Source organism: Polyodon spathula, chromosome 31 (genome assembly GCF_017654505.1).
Source record: "Polyodon spathula isolate WHYD16114869_AA chromosome 31, ASM1765450v1, whole genome shotgun sequence".
NCBI classification, from domain to species: Eukaryota; Metazoa; Chordata; class Actinopteri; order Acipenseriformes; family Polyodontidae; genus Polyodon; species Polyodon spathula.
Genome location: NC_054564.1, coordinates 6,871,130 through 6,887,236, shown reverse-complemented (window position 1 = coordinate 6,887,236; position 16,107 = coordinate 6,871,130). Strand labels below are relative to the sequence as shown.

Genomic DNA, 16,107 nt, shown 5'->3' with positions numbered 1-16,107 from the left:
CAGCGATCCTGGAAGTTGCATTTTGGTGTAACAGGGCAGAGGCTGGGCATGAACCAACGACCCACAATGTGTGTCTAAACCACAATGCAAAACTCAAAAACTCAAAAATCCTTTAAACCCCCAAGTAATTTGAACTGTTGTTTGTTTTTTGTTTTTTTGCCCACAGTTGCCAATATCATGTTAACATCAAAAGCAATCTGAAAAAAAAAATGAAATGGGAACATGATGTTTCCTAATTTATGAACTTGACAATAAAATTACATCCCTCGCCAAAACAAGATTTTAATGCACGGCAGACTGCCACCTGCACAATTTGCATTTAAGAAGGGGTTGTGCTTGATGCTAGCAAAAATTGAAGCACTTCACTCTAAAAAAAAAAGAAACTGAAAGGTTTTCCGTGGAAGCATATGGTGGTTTGAATTTCGACAAGAAAATTACCTTTGCTGCTATTACTTTTGATTGACCCCAACCCCCCCCCCCCGCGTCCCGATGCATAGCAAGAAAGTCCCGATATTTACCCATATAAAAAAAATTATTCTGCACAGCAGAGTTAGTGAAAACCCCACGCTGTGCTCTTCGTACAGCTGACACATCTGCTGATCACTAACTCATACAAAGGGAAGAACGCTTCATTGTGTCTGTTTACTCTCATGCTGGTCGTGTGGTGTTGAGTTGAGGGGATACGTCTATTATTATATAATGGAGTGTTTTTTGCGTATGACCCCTCCCATGTGTATGATGTGTATAACCCCCCAAGGGATGAGCATCCTGCTGAACCAAGTGTTGGCGGGTATGCAGATTGCTTCAATTTCTATTACCAGTGACATCTAAGCATTGCACAATATTACAGTATGTGATTTGCAGTTCTTATATTGCTGTTGCAGTCAGCTTTGCATAACAATAAATGAATACTGTGATCATTTTAATATTATATTGCAACGCTCTGGAACATGACTCAGTTTTCAGGTCAATATTACTCTGCAAATTAGCTAAAGCAGCAACTCTATATTAGCCAAACAAAAAGGTGAAAGAAGTTTTAAAAATGGTCCTAATGAAGTTGTTAACAAACCTCCCATGTACGCCTGTGCTCAGACAAATCTCCCTGTAAAAACAGACTAACTTTCAATCATGTTACCAGAGATGCACTTTAATAAATCAGAGATCTCGTGACCTGACCTTGCTGTGGAAGGTGCCTTTCTTGATCGCTCATTATAATTAACTATAATACCTGCCCTCATTAAACACAACTAACAAATAAATAAGATATTGCTGTACGCTGTCTAGCTGGTTAGCCATCGGACTGTGCACGCTCCGCTTGTCTCGTCCTCCTGCAATAAACCTGACACTCCTCTCCGAAACATTTAAGATGCCCCTTGTCAAAAGGATTAGAGGGGCAGTTTGACAAGCCCTGCTTGAAGCCATCATTCTCTGCAGCTTTGGCTTCATTTTTTGTTTTTTAAATGTCATTTTTTTTTTAGCTCCTAATGTTGCATCCCCACTGAGCCTGCAAATAAATACTTTAGTTGGGGTATTTTCACTCACAAACCTCAAATTAATAAAATATTAGAAAGTAAGTACAGAGAGGAGTTTCAAAGTCTGATCTCTCAATTTGCAGGTTAATGTTCTGTATGAGAGTTGCACTGTCCAAGGCAGAGACATGTCTATTAATGATATTGTTCATAACAAGTGATCGTGATGTTAGCCTTAAGAAACCTTAAATAAATGCACTCAGCTTTCCACAAAATATACTTTAAACTTTAAACGCTGGAGGTAAAGAATTCTGTAGAGCCGAAACAGGTTTCATGAGGTTTCATTGTTATCTAATGCAATAAATCAAAAAATAAATATATGTAACATTAAAAAAGATAAAAAGAAAATTTGGCACCATTGCCTAAGATCTGTCTTCTATCAAGTTCAGGTCTACTATTTGGCAAACTTCATCTAAAAAAATTTCTGGCAAAAGATCCAATAAATAATCTTTCAAAAATAAAGAGAAAATCTCTTTGATTATTCAGCTGGAAAGCAATGCGTCAGTTTTTAATGCAAATGCTTTGTTGAGTCCCTACAGGTGACGGCGTTTCAATGCCTCTGATATAACCAAGATTAACCGGTTAGGATCTAAAATGCTGGCGTTTGCCAGAAACAGCTGTATGCAGAGAATTGCCAGACCTGTCCTGCTGAGATACAGCTGATTCACTCGACTAAAGAAAGGAGGCCCCCCCCCCCCCCCCCCCCTCTGGCTCCTACAACCAGGGTTTACAAAGAAACCCAATAGAAAGTAACGAGATGAGCTACAGTTCAATGGGGGGCTTAGCAAGCATTGTGAGTTTGTTAAACAGCTTATTAGGGGCTGTAATTGTCACGGATTCTGGTTGCATTGTGATGTGGGTAACTAACAAATGAATTAGAAGCTTTAAGGGAAAGAATTGAACTATTTAAGCACAATCACAATCATTAGCAAGAGCACATTGTCCTTGTAGTCCGGGGATTAAGCAGCAAAGAGATGCTGGTTTAAATCCCAGCTTGGCCAAGTAGCCTTGTGATGTAATTCAGCTGTCTAAAAGAAATGTATGTAAGGCTTAAAACTAAGGCTTTCATTCCACATCTGTTTTTGGAGAAAGCAAATGTCATACTCTCCCCCACGAAAATACAAAACCAAAATGCTTTTTTTTTTGCCAAAGGTTGTGCCTTCCCCCCATCGACTCCAAACAAAAGTTTCTATAGTAACCTGTTGCAGTCTGGAGATACCAAAATACAGCGACCAAGGCCAGCGTCCCACAAAGGCAGCTTGGGTTCTGAAGAAATGGGTTTACACCGACACAGTTTTGACTATGCGTTCGTTTTTTTTTTGTTTTTTTTTAGGTTATAAAATCTCCCAGGTGCACTAAAACATTCAGGAACCGGTTCATACGCATGAATATTTATTGAAGACATCAATAAAACAAAAATTCTAAAATAATACCTAAAAAAAAAAAAAAAAACCAATTTGGGAAAACAATCTGCTCTTCTCTGCAATTATCTCAAATCTGATAATTAATGTTCACAGCACCAAACCTCCCCACCTGGTCCGATACCCTATACTGCCACGCAGTGGCACTGGGGTTATCAAAGTACCACCACAGATCATCCACAGCAGAAGAGAAGAAGGTAATTGTTAACTCATCTGGTACTTCCAATGTAACCGATACAATTACTTGGTAGTACTGACAATCTGTGTTTGTAAAAATGAAACATTTGTTACAGTGCATTGTGTGCGCAGCATGCAATTCCGTTACTGTTTTCCCCAGTTTTTTTGGGAAGAACCTACTGCACTAATCCAAAACCTGCATGAACTCTTCTCTGCCTCCTTTGATCTCAGCCCGTTTCCAGCCCTACCTCTGTGATGTTCACGCATCACAGCTTGATGTCTGCTTTCCCGTTAAGAGGCCAGCTTTTTCTCCATTGCCTCTAGTGCCAAGAAGCAGAGAGGCTTAGGCTTGACTGCTTTCCAAATGGGGAGTCAAGACCAGAGAGCTGAAAAAAACGAAATTCTCCTTGTTTCACAACCAGCTCCAGGCGTTTTATGTCTCCTGAATGCACAGGTAGGTGAATGCCCTTCGGATTACACAAGCACTTTAGGTATTGTTGTTCTGATTATTACTTATAATCGTATATTCAGACATGAAAGCTAGACATTTTCTAGACATGTTCTTTTGTCTGAAAACAGCCTGCAAAGATTTACACACCTATTTGAATGATTTAAATGTTGCTGGTTTTGCTGTCATTTCGATAGTCATCCAAGCCTGAGTTTCAAAGCTGTTGCTCAATAAACTGCTAAACCAAAATCATTTTCTATGAGAGTTATTTAATCTGCTCCCTCCTCAGGCTTTTTCTTCACACAGCCTTAGAAGGCAATTTCAACACAGAATTCCATCAAGGGCTGGTGCAAACGGAGATGCATTTTGAAGTGATTGAGCGTGACGGCATCTGCTCAAACAGATAAGTGTTTATATCGTATATAAATTACATTCGAATTTTAAAATGCATGAATTCACTGGGCATTACCTGATACTAGATCTCATTAATCAATGTCAGCCTCGCAAGTCAAAGACAGGCTCCTCTGTCTGACGGTAAAGGTTTTATTACTCTTGATGAAAAACTTGCCAGTGTGTTTTACCAACAACCACACACCTCACAACCAAACCCTAATGAAACAGCATATTTGCCATGAATTAACCCTATTATTTAACATGGGCTACAAGCGTAATGTTTTATGAATAGGGTTAACATGTGCTTGACTAGTTTAAACAAAGACAAACATACTCACGTTGCATAGACTGCCGTCAACAGGTATACGTTGTTAGGGTACAGTAGTTTTCAACTTTTTCACTATTGCAAAGAACATTGTGCTGCTACTATTTCCTACTGGTAATCACACAAGGAATTCAAAGGAGGCAAGATACCTTTAGAAGATCACAGAGGGGGAAGCTTATCTAGGTGACAATCACCTCATTATTATTGAAATAAGGACTCCTCTGAAATGAATAGCCGAGGGTTGGGGGGGAAGAAGAACATTGTAGACAATGAGCCAGCATAAAGCTGGCTCAAGATTTAACATTCTTAAGCAATCAAATAACCATCTGCTACCATTGTCTTACATGTTTGAACTATCCAATTACAAACTGGGACTCACTGAAAGGATTAATTTAGTAGGAAAAAAGCATGCGATAATCAAATTACTCATTATAAAGGGCTTGCTTTAATATATCTCTTTTTTTTCTTTAACTCTTTGCTGGAGAACGGATTGTTTGTTGCACTAATCCACTGGATGTGATCTTTTCCAGAAAAGGAGGAATGAAATCCACAAATCCACCTGTCCTTCATGGGACCGGACAACTCATTCCATTGTGTCTGGACAGGTTTATACAAATTGTAATTAAGATTTAATTTGCAGGGGGAAAAAACAAAACAGAAGGGAGCCATTCATTTCAGTGGAAATATCAGGAGTATGCGTCAGTAGTATTAATTACACAAGGCATATGTTCTTTCCTAAATGTGTTTTTCTGTAATTTATATGAGAGATAAAAGATTAGCACAAGGACATAGTAGAAATGTATGCCTAGTTGCCAACAATCTTCTGTCATAGACATCAATTAAAATACCTGAAATGTGTGTTTCTCATTTTCTTGTGCTGACTACAATTGCTTTTGAAAAAATCAGAGTAATTTCTTCCTGCTAGTTAAGTGTGAAATTGGAATTTGGATCCAATAAACTATCCAAGCCTTATAATTATAGGCCTGTTCTTAAAAGCATCACTGCTAATCAGAAACTTGTAAATCTGTGACAGAACTCGGCTAACGCAAGAGTAACACAGCACCCTGTCGCATGATCAACTTTGAGGGGAGTCGAAATGTATTACTTTCTTCAGCTGCAGCTTAGCAATCTGCACATGTGTTTGAAGCTTTTATAATATGCTTTACAAGCGTATCATTTGAATATATACAGCGATGGCCAAATGTCTTGCCTCACCCTATAGAATGAACTAATTTTGCTTCATAAAGTCGAATGAAACCTGCTGAATAATGTTACGTTAACATATTGAATTACACACCACTTTGTAGTTTTCCAAATTGAAAAATGTGACATTTCGAAATCTAACATGAAATATATTGTACTACTATTATGGCTTCCGGTAGACTTTTGTGATATCGTTTTGCGGTTTCGTGGGTTATATGATGTTAAATAAAATATCTAAATTATGTTTAAAACATTTAATTATTCTTATTTTTTATTATTATGTGTCAATTCGAAAATTCTAGGTGATGCAAAACTTTTAGCCATCGCTGTATTTATAGAAGTTCTAAAAAGGGGCTGATCTTGTTTCAGGATAAACCTCCCAAACAAAGGTGGACCCACGGTTTTATGCTTGGAGGGGGCAAGCTATAATTCCACGGCTGACAGAACTTTGCTCATGGCAAAACCTTTGCACTTTAATGGTTAGCAACTTGCAAAAACAGGTTTGAACGGATAGCAGGTACAGCATGAGGTCTGGTCCGGCAATCTTCAAGAAAGCTTGGGAAAAGGCTGCTGGAATATAATTACTACAGTGCTTTAAGAGACACAAGAGAGATTTTCTTGCTATAAAATGGGTTTTCCTATCCATGAACTGGCATCAAGTTCCAGCACTTCCTTTCCCAGAATTTTAGGACCAAACCTGATTGATATTTCAGAGCTACCCCTTTTCAAACTTTTTATCAAGCGATTTGAAATTGGATACAAGCTTAAGAAGAGATCCATGTTTTTTTTTTTTTTTTTTATTGTTTGTTTGGTTGTTTGGTTGTTTGGTCTTTCCTGTAAATGTTATTAATAGAAATCAATGAGATGTTTTATCTATTTATTTACTGTATGTCTGGTTTTAAATATTTCTTTTTAATATCTTACCTATGCAGCCAGAGTCCTTGTGACCCTAGAACTGAATCTATCTGTGAAACAGCTAAACTATGGAAAAATGTCACAGACACCCCTGGAAGAGCCAGTAAAACTGACCGTGATTGTGGTAGAGTAGATCTTTAAAGCGTAATAAAACTTGAATATACAGCATTTGTAGCGTGCGTGGGGGGAAGGCAGGAGCAGGGCTGGTAGGTGAAGTAATCACACATGAAGACATAAGCCCGATATATACACTCCTTGCAAAGGAGCCGGCTCTTTTGTACAACTGTATCGGCGCTATGCTTTAGTGCGAGAGGTCCCGGGTTCGCGCCCGCCCTCCGCCTGTGTGTGGATTGCCTCGCCCTGTGTGATGCACCTGCCTGCATTAACCAAGATCGCTACACATTGCCACAACATTGAATCTTCCACCTAAACACTAAATTCACAGGGAGTCCTTATGTGAACCGGGCCGAATTAACATGATTCTTATAAAATGTATGGCAAAAATTGACAGATAATTACCTTAACAATTACTCTTAGTTGCAGTTAATTATTAATACAAAATGTGTCCCTGTTTCTTTTTTCAGAAAAGCGAGAGCTGAAACATTGCTTTGCATGTCCATCTCCGGACAGGCAGCCGCTCACAATGGCAGCGCACAGATTCAGCTGTGAGATGTGGTTGCTGGCAGGGTCACAGATGCAAAACTGCAAAACCCTCATCTTGTGAGGGACTCTGGAAACGAGCTCTACTTGAGTCAGGAACTGACACCGCTCCTGTTTGTCAGTGCAGAAAGGTCAACCGTATTTCATCCCAGCTATCCTGGAGAGAAGCTTCCCTGTTTTTTAAGAGTCTTTTTACTCACAAATGTTCTTGTTTCTTTCAGGGAGGGGGGAGTTAAACAGTGATTTGTACTTTTTCCAAGCCCTGTGATATGGGAGCTGCATGTTAGGTGCTGTCATTTACTTTTACAAGGCTAGCTGTCACTACCAAAGCCCCTTTAATAGTTTACTTGGCATTGAACGAGAATGAGAGTCGGATATAACGGAACGGGCAACATGACTAGCCTGGAATCGAGTACAAAATAATATATTCTTAATCTTTGTTGTGACAAACAGTTTGAGACGGTTATGTTAAAAGTTACGTTAAAGTTGTGTCAAAAGAAAAAAAGGTCTATTTTTACAATCTAAACTGAGGCAGATATTAAGACAACCATCCAAATTCCCCCAGAAATTTACAAAATGGGAATTTCTAAGTCATTTTTTTTTTCTTCAGGTAATAATATTAATAAGTGGGTCACAAAACCATCAGTAGGATCAAATTATTTAGACTTGCCACTGTTTAGATTGGTAACTCAATTAAAATAGTTGGTTTTGTATTAAATCCATCTTTTATTGGACAAGCTAAATCTAACCCAGGAATAGCATGTGAAAAGTTAATACCCATTGGGCGTATCACACACGTTTACTACAATATTCGTTCACCTCTTTTATAGCCGGTAAGTGATTTAGGAATGACCTGAAGCCACAGTGTGGTGCCAGCACTCATTAGATGCCTTTGGCTCCAGTAACAATATCTGCTAGTCAAGCTGAAAGACAATCTTTTAATCTCCTAAAGTAATTCGACTTTTTTTTGTTTGTTTTAAAGGGCAGATAATACACTCCTCTGCCTTTCAACAGATAAAGATGCTGCTCATATTTTTATGAATCAAATGTTATTGTAAAGAACCCTTTCAGCCCGGGATTCAGAAATGAAAAATCTTATCCACCACAGCTAATCTACTGGATTTTTCCATCTTTGCTAAAAAAAAAAATGTAATTCTGAAACAAAACCTCCCCTGATCTTGATACGGTTTGCGAGATTTTCGATTGCAGCATATTCAACTACTTCTTTTTTTTTGTTGCGTTCTGGATAAATAGGGAAACGTTCTGTTTGACCTGTGACAAATCCTTTACAGTGGAAGCATTAATTAAAGCTTTAGCTTTCTGCTTCAGTAGTTCTCCTCTGATTTTAGGCAGCTCCGAGTTCCAATTCAATGCAACCCATGCATGTTTGAACCTAATTCTTTCAATCTGCACTGATACATACAACTTACCCTATCAGTTATACTTCCCCACATCCCCTCTACCCTCTTTTAGATTTCAAACTACCCTACACTCTCTCTTACAGCAGGGGGTCAAACATGTACTGGAAATAAAACAATAGATTGTTGTTCTCACAAGCAAGGAATTCAAGTTCAAACAAATCAGTGCTTTATGTAGAAAAATTTGATTACAGTATACAGGTAAACAGTCAAATGAAAAAGCTGGCCAACTACCTAAACAGAAGATACTAAACCACCACAACTCCAGCCTAGTCTAAACCAATCCAAGCGCATTAAAATACCTGAAACGAGAGTTTAGGCTTCAGTCTTAATTCCCAGCTAATATACTGTGTTTCTATATGAAGTTTCTGGATCGTTTTACACAATGTGCAGTTAAAAAAATGCACTCTGGAATAAAAGAAAAAAACATCTTCTGAATTCCTGTTATTGCTAGCGAAGCTATCTGCCAGTATTGACATTGAATGAATTACTATTCTAGGATTGATAAACAAACACACACTGAAACGCTGCCAGGTTTGCAGTGCTAATGAACAGGGTTATCATACAAAACTGATGTGCTGTGTTGCGGTGCCAATAGAGGGTCGTTTCACTTGGCGAAGACTTTTAACCCTGCGGAAAATTACTTTTACGAGAAATAAAAAATGATAATAACAAAAAAGCAAGCAGCCAAGCAAAGGCAGAGAAAGCACCACAGAAGCGATGCATTTTGGAAACCATGTAAAAAGAGATTGCAACGAGGGGGACATGGTTCTTGGGTTGCATACCTTTCACCACTCCCAGGAGGCTAATCAAGGAACCAAAAGCAGATCAACAGGATCCAAATTAGGGATGCAACATCGGAAGACTCAAAAAGCCTCCATGAGTATACACTAAATATTTTTTTAAAGACAATGCATGCTTTGCATTTCCGAATGGTAGAGACTGTTGAGAAAAGGACTTGTTTAATACTACTTAGTAAGAGACAACCAAGTGCCGGATTCAGGACTTAAACGGTCTTTTGGAAACAATACCGGTAACTCTTTAAACTCTATTTGCCTTGGGCTGTAAAGCATACGTATCTAGGGTTCAAGCGTGTGTAAAAAAGAGAAAAAAAAGCAAGAGCTTGGCTACAAAATGGGTTTACGACTTTATTTGACTCCCAAGTCAGGGGGCAAAAAGTGATCACATACCAAAGGCATGCTGTTCCTGACCTAAACCAGATCTCAAAACTGCTTTAAAAAAAATCACAATGTAGGCACAAACTAACAACTTAGCAATACAGCACTGCACATCCACCACAAGACTGATCATTATAAGCTTACCCAGGGCAGGAATGAGAGTAAGTAGTTATAACAAAGTGTGTGAGGTGCACCATAGCCAAGAGTAATAAAGCATAGTAAAAAATGGACAGGCAAGCAATGTAAATCCTGAAGCATGGTAAATCATTTCAAAATGGTTAACTGTAATAATTATATTAGGATAAATGTATAATACAATAGTATAAGCATACACAATGACTAACGAAAAAAAAAATCTACTTGCTCTGAAATTGCCTGCATCTCTAAACAAGACCGAATTACAAACTGACCGACTTTTTCCAATTTTTAAAATAACTAGCCCGTACCTTGCGTCTTGGTGGTCTCCGTGGCATTGGCAGGACTCATGGCGATGCAGACATCATCCTGTGGGAACTTCTCACAAGTGAGCATCTCGGGCCAGGGGAAGCCAAACGCCTCCATAATGGGGGTGCACCCGTCTCGCACTGCCTCGCACAGCCAGCGGCACGGGTAGATGGGCCGGTCCAGGCAGACTGGCGCAAACAAGGAGCACAGGAACACCTGGGTGCCCGGGTGGCAGTTCTTGTGGACCAGGGGCACCCAGCTGCCTGCCTGCTGCCTCACCTCAGCCATGGTCTCGTGCTCCAGAAGGTTGGGCAGCAACATCTGCTGGTAGCCCACGTTGTGGCACAGCCTCAGGTCGTCCGGGATGTCCACGCACTGCGGCTGCTTGCCATAGATGCGCCCACCGGTGTACAGGTCAGACTGCCAGCTGAGGTACTCATACTCTGTGGCCCGACAGCAAGAAAGCAGGGCGAGGGTTAAAGCAAAGAGTGCTGGCATGGAACTCCAGAGGAACCTGGGGGTAAAGCACAGCAGCCTCCTCATTCTGCGATTAAAGTCCAGCTTCCTTCTAACTTAGAAACAGAAAAGTCGTCTTCTTTTTCTTTATCTTTTTTTTTTAAATGTTACAAAGCTCTATAAAATGAATTTCAGTCACCCAAAACAAAAAGGTTAGACTCCAGTGGCTGAACTCTGTTGATGGGCTTTCATATGACTATATATATATTTATATATATAGCCTAATTTCCTCCCACACACAGCTTGTTTTGCACTAGCACTAAATCTTGCTAAAAGTCCATAGTTTAAAACTAAGGTTGTTTTACCACTGCTGCTGCTGCTGCTGCTGCCACTGAGTCATAGTACTACCACACCAGCTAGCATTGCTGAGAATGCACGCTCTTCAAGTTTGAGTGGAGAATGTGAAGTGCAGAGCAGCCAATCAGAGAACAGCTGTCCCTTTTGGCACTCAAATGCCAATCATGAAACTCAATTAGCCAATCGGCATGCTGGGGCTTGACAATGGCATCACAATGTCCCAACCCACTCTACTTTCTTTCCAAATGAATTACTGTACCTGATTCCTGTGGGAGATATGAGTTTCTCATTTTTTAAAAGGTGCTTTTGTTTCATTCCCCTCTTACGCACCAAATCTAAAATCCTTCTAAGAGCAATTCATACTAGGGTCAAGGCTGCTTAACTCGTTGCAGGACGCTGCTCTCCAGATCTGTACTGAATTTAAAGCAAATGTCTGGAAAATTAAAGGGAATTACCTTTAAAGCACCCAAAATTACTTTTTAGTTACTATTACAACATCCAAAAACAATTACTCTATAGATCTGGATATAGAAATCCTAAAAGAAACTTTATGAAGTCAATGGTAAAGCGCTCTGCTAAGCTGGTTTCATTCTGTTACACATTATACATTTAAAACTCATAGCCCTTTATTTAAAGACCTCCTGGAGATTTTGAATGGCTTATGATTGGTTTCGGCTGTTATGAGGCAAAATGAAAAGGAAATGACTTACCACCGCTTCTTGGAAAGGGCAGGTACTGAAAAAGCAGGGAGCACCTAATTGTTTCCATCTTAAAACCAAAAAAAAAAAAAAAAATGCAAAGAATTTGTAACTACAATATGAATGGGTATGAACATGAAAAGGAAAAATATGTATTTTTCTACTTTAATCTCTATCTTCGGCTAATATATAGTTTTAAAAAAATGTCAATCAATATTTAAAGAGTAGTTGATACCTTATACTTTTACTACTGCAACCAATCATGCTAAACTCGCACAGGAAACCCTATGAAATACGACCCTGGGTGTACAGTTATGTATTTGCAAGGATTTTCGTTAGCGTATTCTCATAAGAAAAAACTGAGACCCACAGATCAGAATTTTTTTTTTATTTTTTACAGCAAATAAATTTAACAGACAATTTCGCATAATCAGTAGCTGATCTGTGTTTAATGAACTGGATTCAGTTTAAAGGCGGCACTCCTTCCCAGTCTGCTTCCTTGTTTATGCGTGGATGTATTTCTGAATTCCAGTTGCTCAGACCTTAATGAGGCAGTTAATGAAGAATAATGTGTGTTCACTTGAACGACGCAGAACAACATTTTTTTCTCAAAAAGGAACATGTTACCTAAAAGAAGGAAGAAAATAGGAGTTCCATTTTCATGTTTTACATGACTTTGCTATTGTTAAAGGTTGACTTAATCTGCTTTTAATTTGGGTTTCCCATAGATCTTACAAACAGCCTTTTATTAAGAATGGATGCTTTAGTGCCTTAATTAAGAATAGTTTTCTTAACCAAAAGACAAACAAAGGAGTTTTTTTTTTCCTAAAAGCATATACAGCTAGCTGAAAGTTTTGCATCACCTAGAATTTTAACATTTAGACAAACAAAATTTAGATATTTTATTTACCATCATGTAATCAAAAAAACTACATAATGATATGCAAAAGTCTATAATAGTAGGGTAGTATATTTCATGTTAGATTTTGAAATGTCACATTTTTTTCAAGTAGTCAGTTTTTCGTTAAGTATATGGGAAAACTACAAAGCGGTATGCAATTCAATAGGTCAACGTAACACTATCCAGCAGGTTTCATTCGACTTTATGAAGCAAAATTAGTTCATTCTATAGGGTGCCCATAGCTGGAGATTGGGAATTTTACACTTTAGTTTTCGGACGTGTTGCAAAACAGAGGTGAGGTTTTTTAATTGATTTGTTCCCATTGTGTTTGCTGAAGAGTTTTTGATCTAGTTACCAGCAGGAGGGCAACGGGTTGGGATTATGTATAGTGTTTTCTTCACAGCCAAAGAAGGGAGGGATTTAGTTCAGGGAAGAATATAGGATGCATGTGTTTTAATGGGTTTACATTCCACAGTCTGACAACTTTTAAATCAGCGCCGCTTATCTTTAACTCAGTAAATAAATTACACAGGAGAATGTCTAGCTGTGTGGGAATAGTTATTACTGAAAATGATGTAGTCTAGTAATAAATTGACCTAAAGCGTTAATTACATTTCGAAATCAATAGAAGAAAAATAAATATTTGGTTCATTTAAAATGATATCTTTCGCAACTTGAATTAAGAACCCATGAATGAATGTAGTGTACAGACAATCATGCGTTGATAATGACAAACTGCAGGGATTTCATCAATTTGCAGGTCTGACCCGTGGAACGTAGGTCCACTTGGGTGATTTGAAGTGGGCTACAGTCATCTACTGCCAGATGCCCTCATTATATTGAGTAGATTTCTTAGGTGGTATCTGATGTTATGAGTACATGCATGTTATATGGGTTTCCATAGTCATCACGGAGGACAATGAACATAGCTGTAGCGTTCTGTGACCTTTATTAATACTACACAGTGTCCAAAATAAAACCTTGCCGTTTTGTTTCTCTGTATTGACAGATACAGCTGTTACTATGAACACTATCCTTGGAGCTTGCAGAGTGGGGATAAGCGTTTTTGTTTTTTATAACAGTTTTCAGCCTTCTCTTACGACTTCTAACATTTTTGCCAGACACTCGCCTTAAATTCTGGCCTTTAGGTCTGTACCTTCAATCTGGAACTATTTCGTTATTTCTGGGGGTTTTGTTTATCATGCTTGACCTCCACATAAGGTTGTACAAAGGCCTAGACTATATTGAGCGGGCCTGCGCACATTAGTTTCCTCGGCAACGTGCATTTGATTCCGTGGGCCGTCATTTATGCAATTGTATGATGTTTTTTTTTTCTTTCTGTAAAATACAGTAACCGGATTGAATATGGGAATTTATGTTATCCAGATAGGAACAGGTCGATCAATTAAAACATATAATGCTGCTGTGTAATGTCATTTTTTTTTGTTTGTTTTTTATTTTTTATTGTAGCCAAATGCATCCCAGCACTTCTGTTGGAGACTAGGAGGGATTCATAAGAGTTTAGGAACTTTGGTGCAAAATCAAGGCATTTACAATGTTTACAGATGGGTGGACAGGCATAACCGCTAGATAAGGGTCATAAAAACAGTTCTTTGGAAGCTATGAGAAATCTTTGAATGGGTTACAAGTTGTGTGTTTGGATTTGAAATTCAAAAGAGAGTTCATCTTCAAGTGCGTGGAGGATAACTGTTGCATCACACAAGCAGCTGTGTATAAAAACCATATCCAGTTAAACACTTTGCATCCATCAATCTGTGTGTAGAACACAGAAATGCAAAATGAATGACCACATCATACCACCTGTCACAAATAATACCGCCGATCAAAGGAGAGGCCAGGTCTTTCCTTTCCCACAGCAAAAAGTAAAATAACTAGAATTTTCAACGCTGTTGATAGCTCTCCAAGTGTGTAACTGCTTTAAACATTTCTGAGAACCTCAACTCAAGACCATTTCCCCGGGAGCCTTGCACAACCTCTTCTCATCATAAGATACTACAATTTATTGTTGCACATGTGTAGGATTTCAAATGGCCATCACAGCGCACACCAGATATTTAGCTCTGTTGGATAAGTACGACTGCTGGCTCAGTGTTCAGAAAATATGATTTCAATCAGTCTTTGTATTTTACACACACTTTTTTGGTTTGGATAAAAACATCAAAGCAAACTTGGTATACAAGAGTCAGGCAGTGTTGGTTCCCTGGAGGCACACGTAGTAGTGCCTGTTTTGAATCCCAGTCGCGCCAAGTTGGCAGGGGATCTGCAGGGAAGGCTGCCCTGCTGCAAGGTGAGTGAGGAAAGTAGGCTTGAGCTAGTTCACCTCACTGCGCTTCAGTACCCACTACAGGTGGGGTGGAAACTGCCTAGGCTGAGCCCTTCCTTCCAGGACTTTGGTAACACACGTTGTTTAGGTTCAGTGGGTGAAAAGAAGCAAATCGATTGGCAGTGAGGCTGTAACCTTGAAAAAATCCAGAATCTCCGTTTGTAGACATCACATTACTTGATTGTGCAGCTGTTTGCATTGCCTCTATAGTGTCTGTTTGACTTGGCATGTGCAAACAAATTAACGGTCAATTTAAATCAGGCTTTTCAAATATTAACTCTGCAGTGTATTAAAATGTGTGGTGGAGTGTAAATGAGTGGATATCCTTGTTGTATTAACGCTGGTTAGTTTTGGAGACTATGCTGTCCGCTATCACTGCTATCAAAGGAAAAACCCGGTTTTGAAAAACCCGCTCAATTCCTGGTGTACCTTCCTTCAGGGGTTAAAGGGAAAATGACGACACTGTGTGAATAGGAATACGTGCAGTGACACACCTGACTAGCAGTACTGTTCGGTGTCATTCTACTGAGCTGGAATGGCAATGAAAAAATCTGGAAATCAATACAAAAATGAATTCTGTTAATACCCAAGGTAGACCCGGTCAAGAATACTGAGTGCCGTTGTGGTCACCACACTGCCAATTCATTACTGCACTAGAGAAGGAACAGAGCAGGGCAACTAGGCTGATCCCAGGACTGAATGCCGTGAGCTATGAGACCAGGATAAAATAATGAAATCTCTTCAACCTGGAAAACCAGAAGGGAAAGAGGGGACTTGATTGAAGTCTTTAAAACCATAAATGGTCTAGATAAAGTGAACCCAAGACACAACTTCAGCCTGCTGCCATTTCCCAGACCCAAACGGTTCTTATGTTCTTCTAAGCTGAGTTTAGCACAGGAGCTCTGATGTTTTTGTAGCAGAATGCAAAAGCTCCTTTCACCATTAAGCATACACGCTCTGCACCCGTTTGGGGCTGCTAACACCCAATAGGCTTGAGCTTTCACACTACGAGGGAGCACTCCCATCCGCACGTGCCAAAGGAGTGGCAAATCTTGTCACGTCCGGCCTCTTCTATTCACTTTACGTGCTACTTTGCTTACCTACATCATTTTGTATTTTAAATTCCATGGTTGAAAAACAAATTAAGTCAGAGATGGAAATAAGACTCCTATTGCAGCGTAGCTTCACCCATTCCAGATTTTGCTACAAGCTTGATTAGCCATAGTGTACAGGTAACAAG

The 16,107-nt window shown here is 39.2% G+C and overlaps 1 protein-coding gene across 1 annotated transcript in view; it reads right to left on the bottom strand.

The window, feature by feature from the left end:
• The window catches only part of LOC121303043 (secreted frizzled-related protein 1-like), a 29,247-nt gene extending 18,244 nt beyond the window's left edge, over positions 1–11,003 (bottom strand). Inside the window, exon 1 of the mRNA XM_041233438.1 lies at positions 10,114–11,003. Coding sequence (XP_041089372.1) covers positions 10,114–10,654 — 541 coding nt within the window. The 5' untranslated portion in view covers positions 10,655–11,003. The remainder of the gene's footprint in view (positions 1–10,113) is intronic.
• Positions 11,004–16,107: the final 5,104 nt, after the last annotated feature.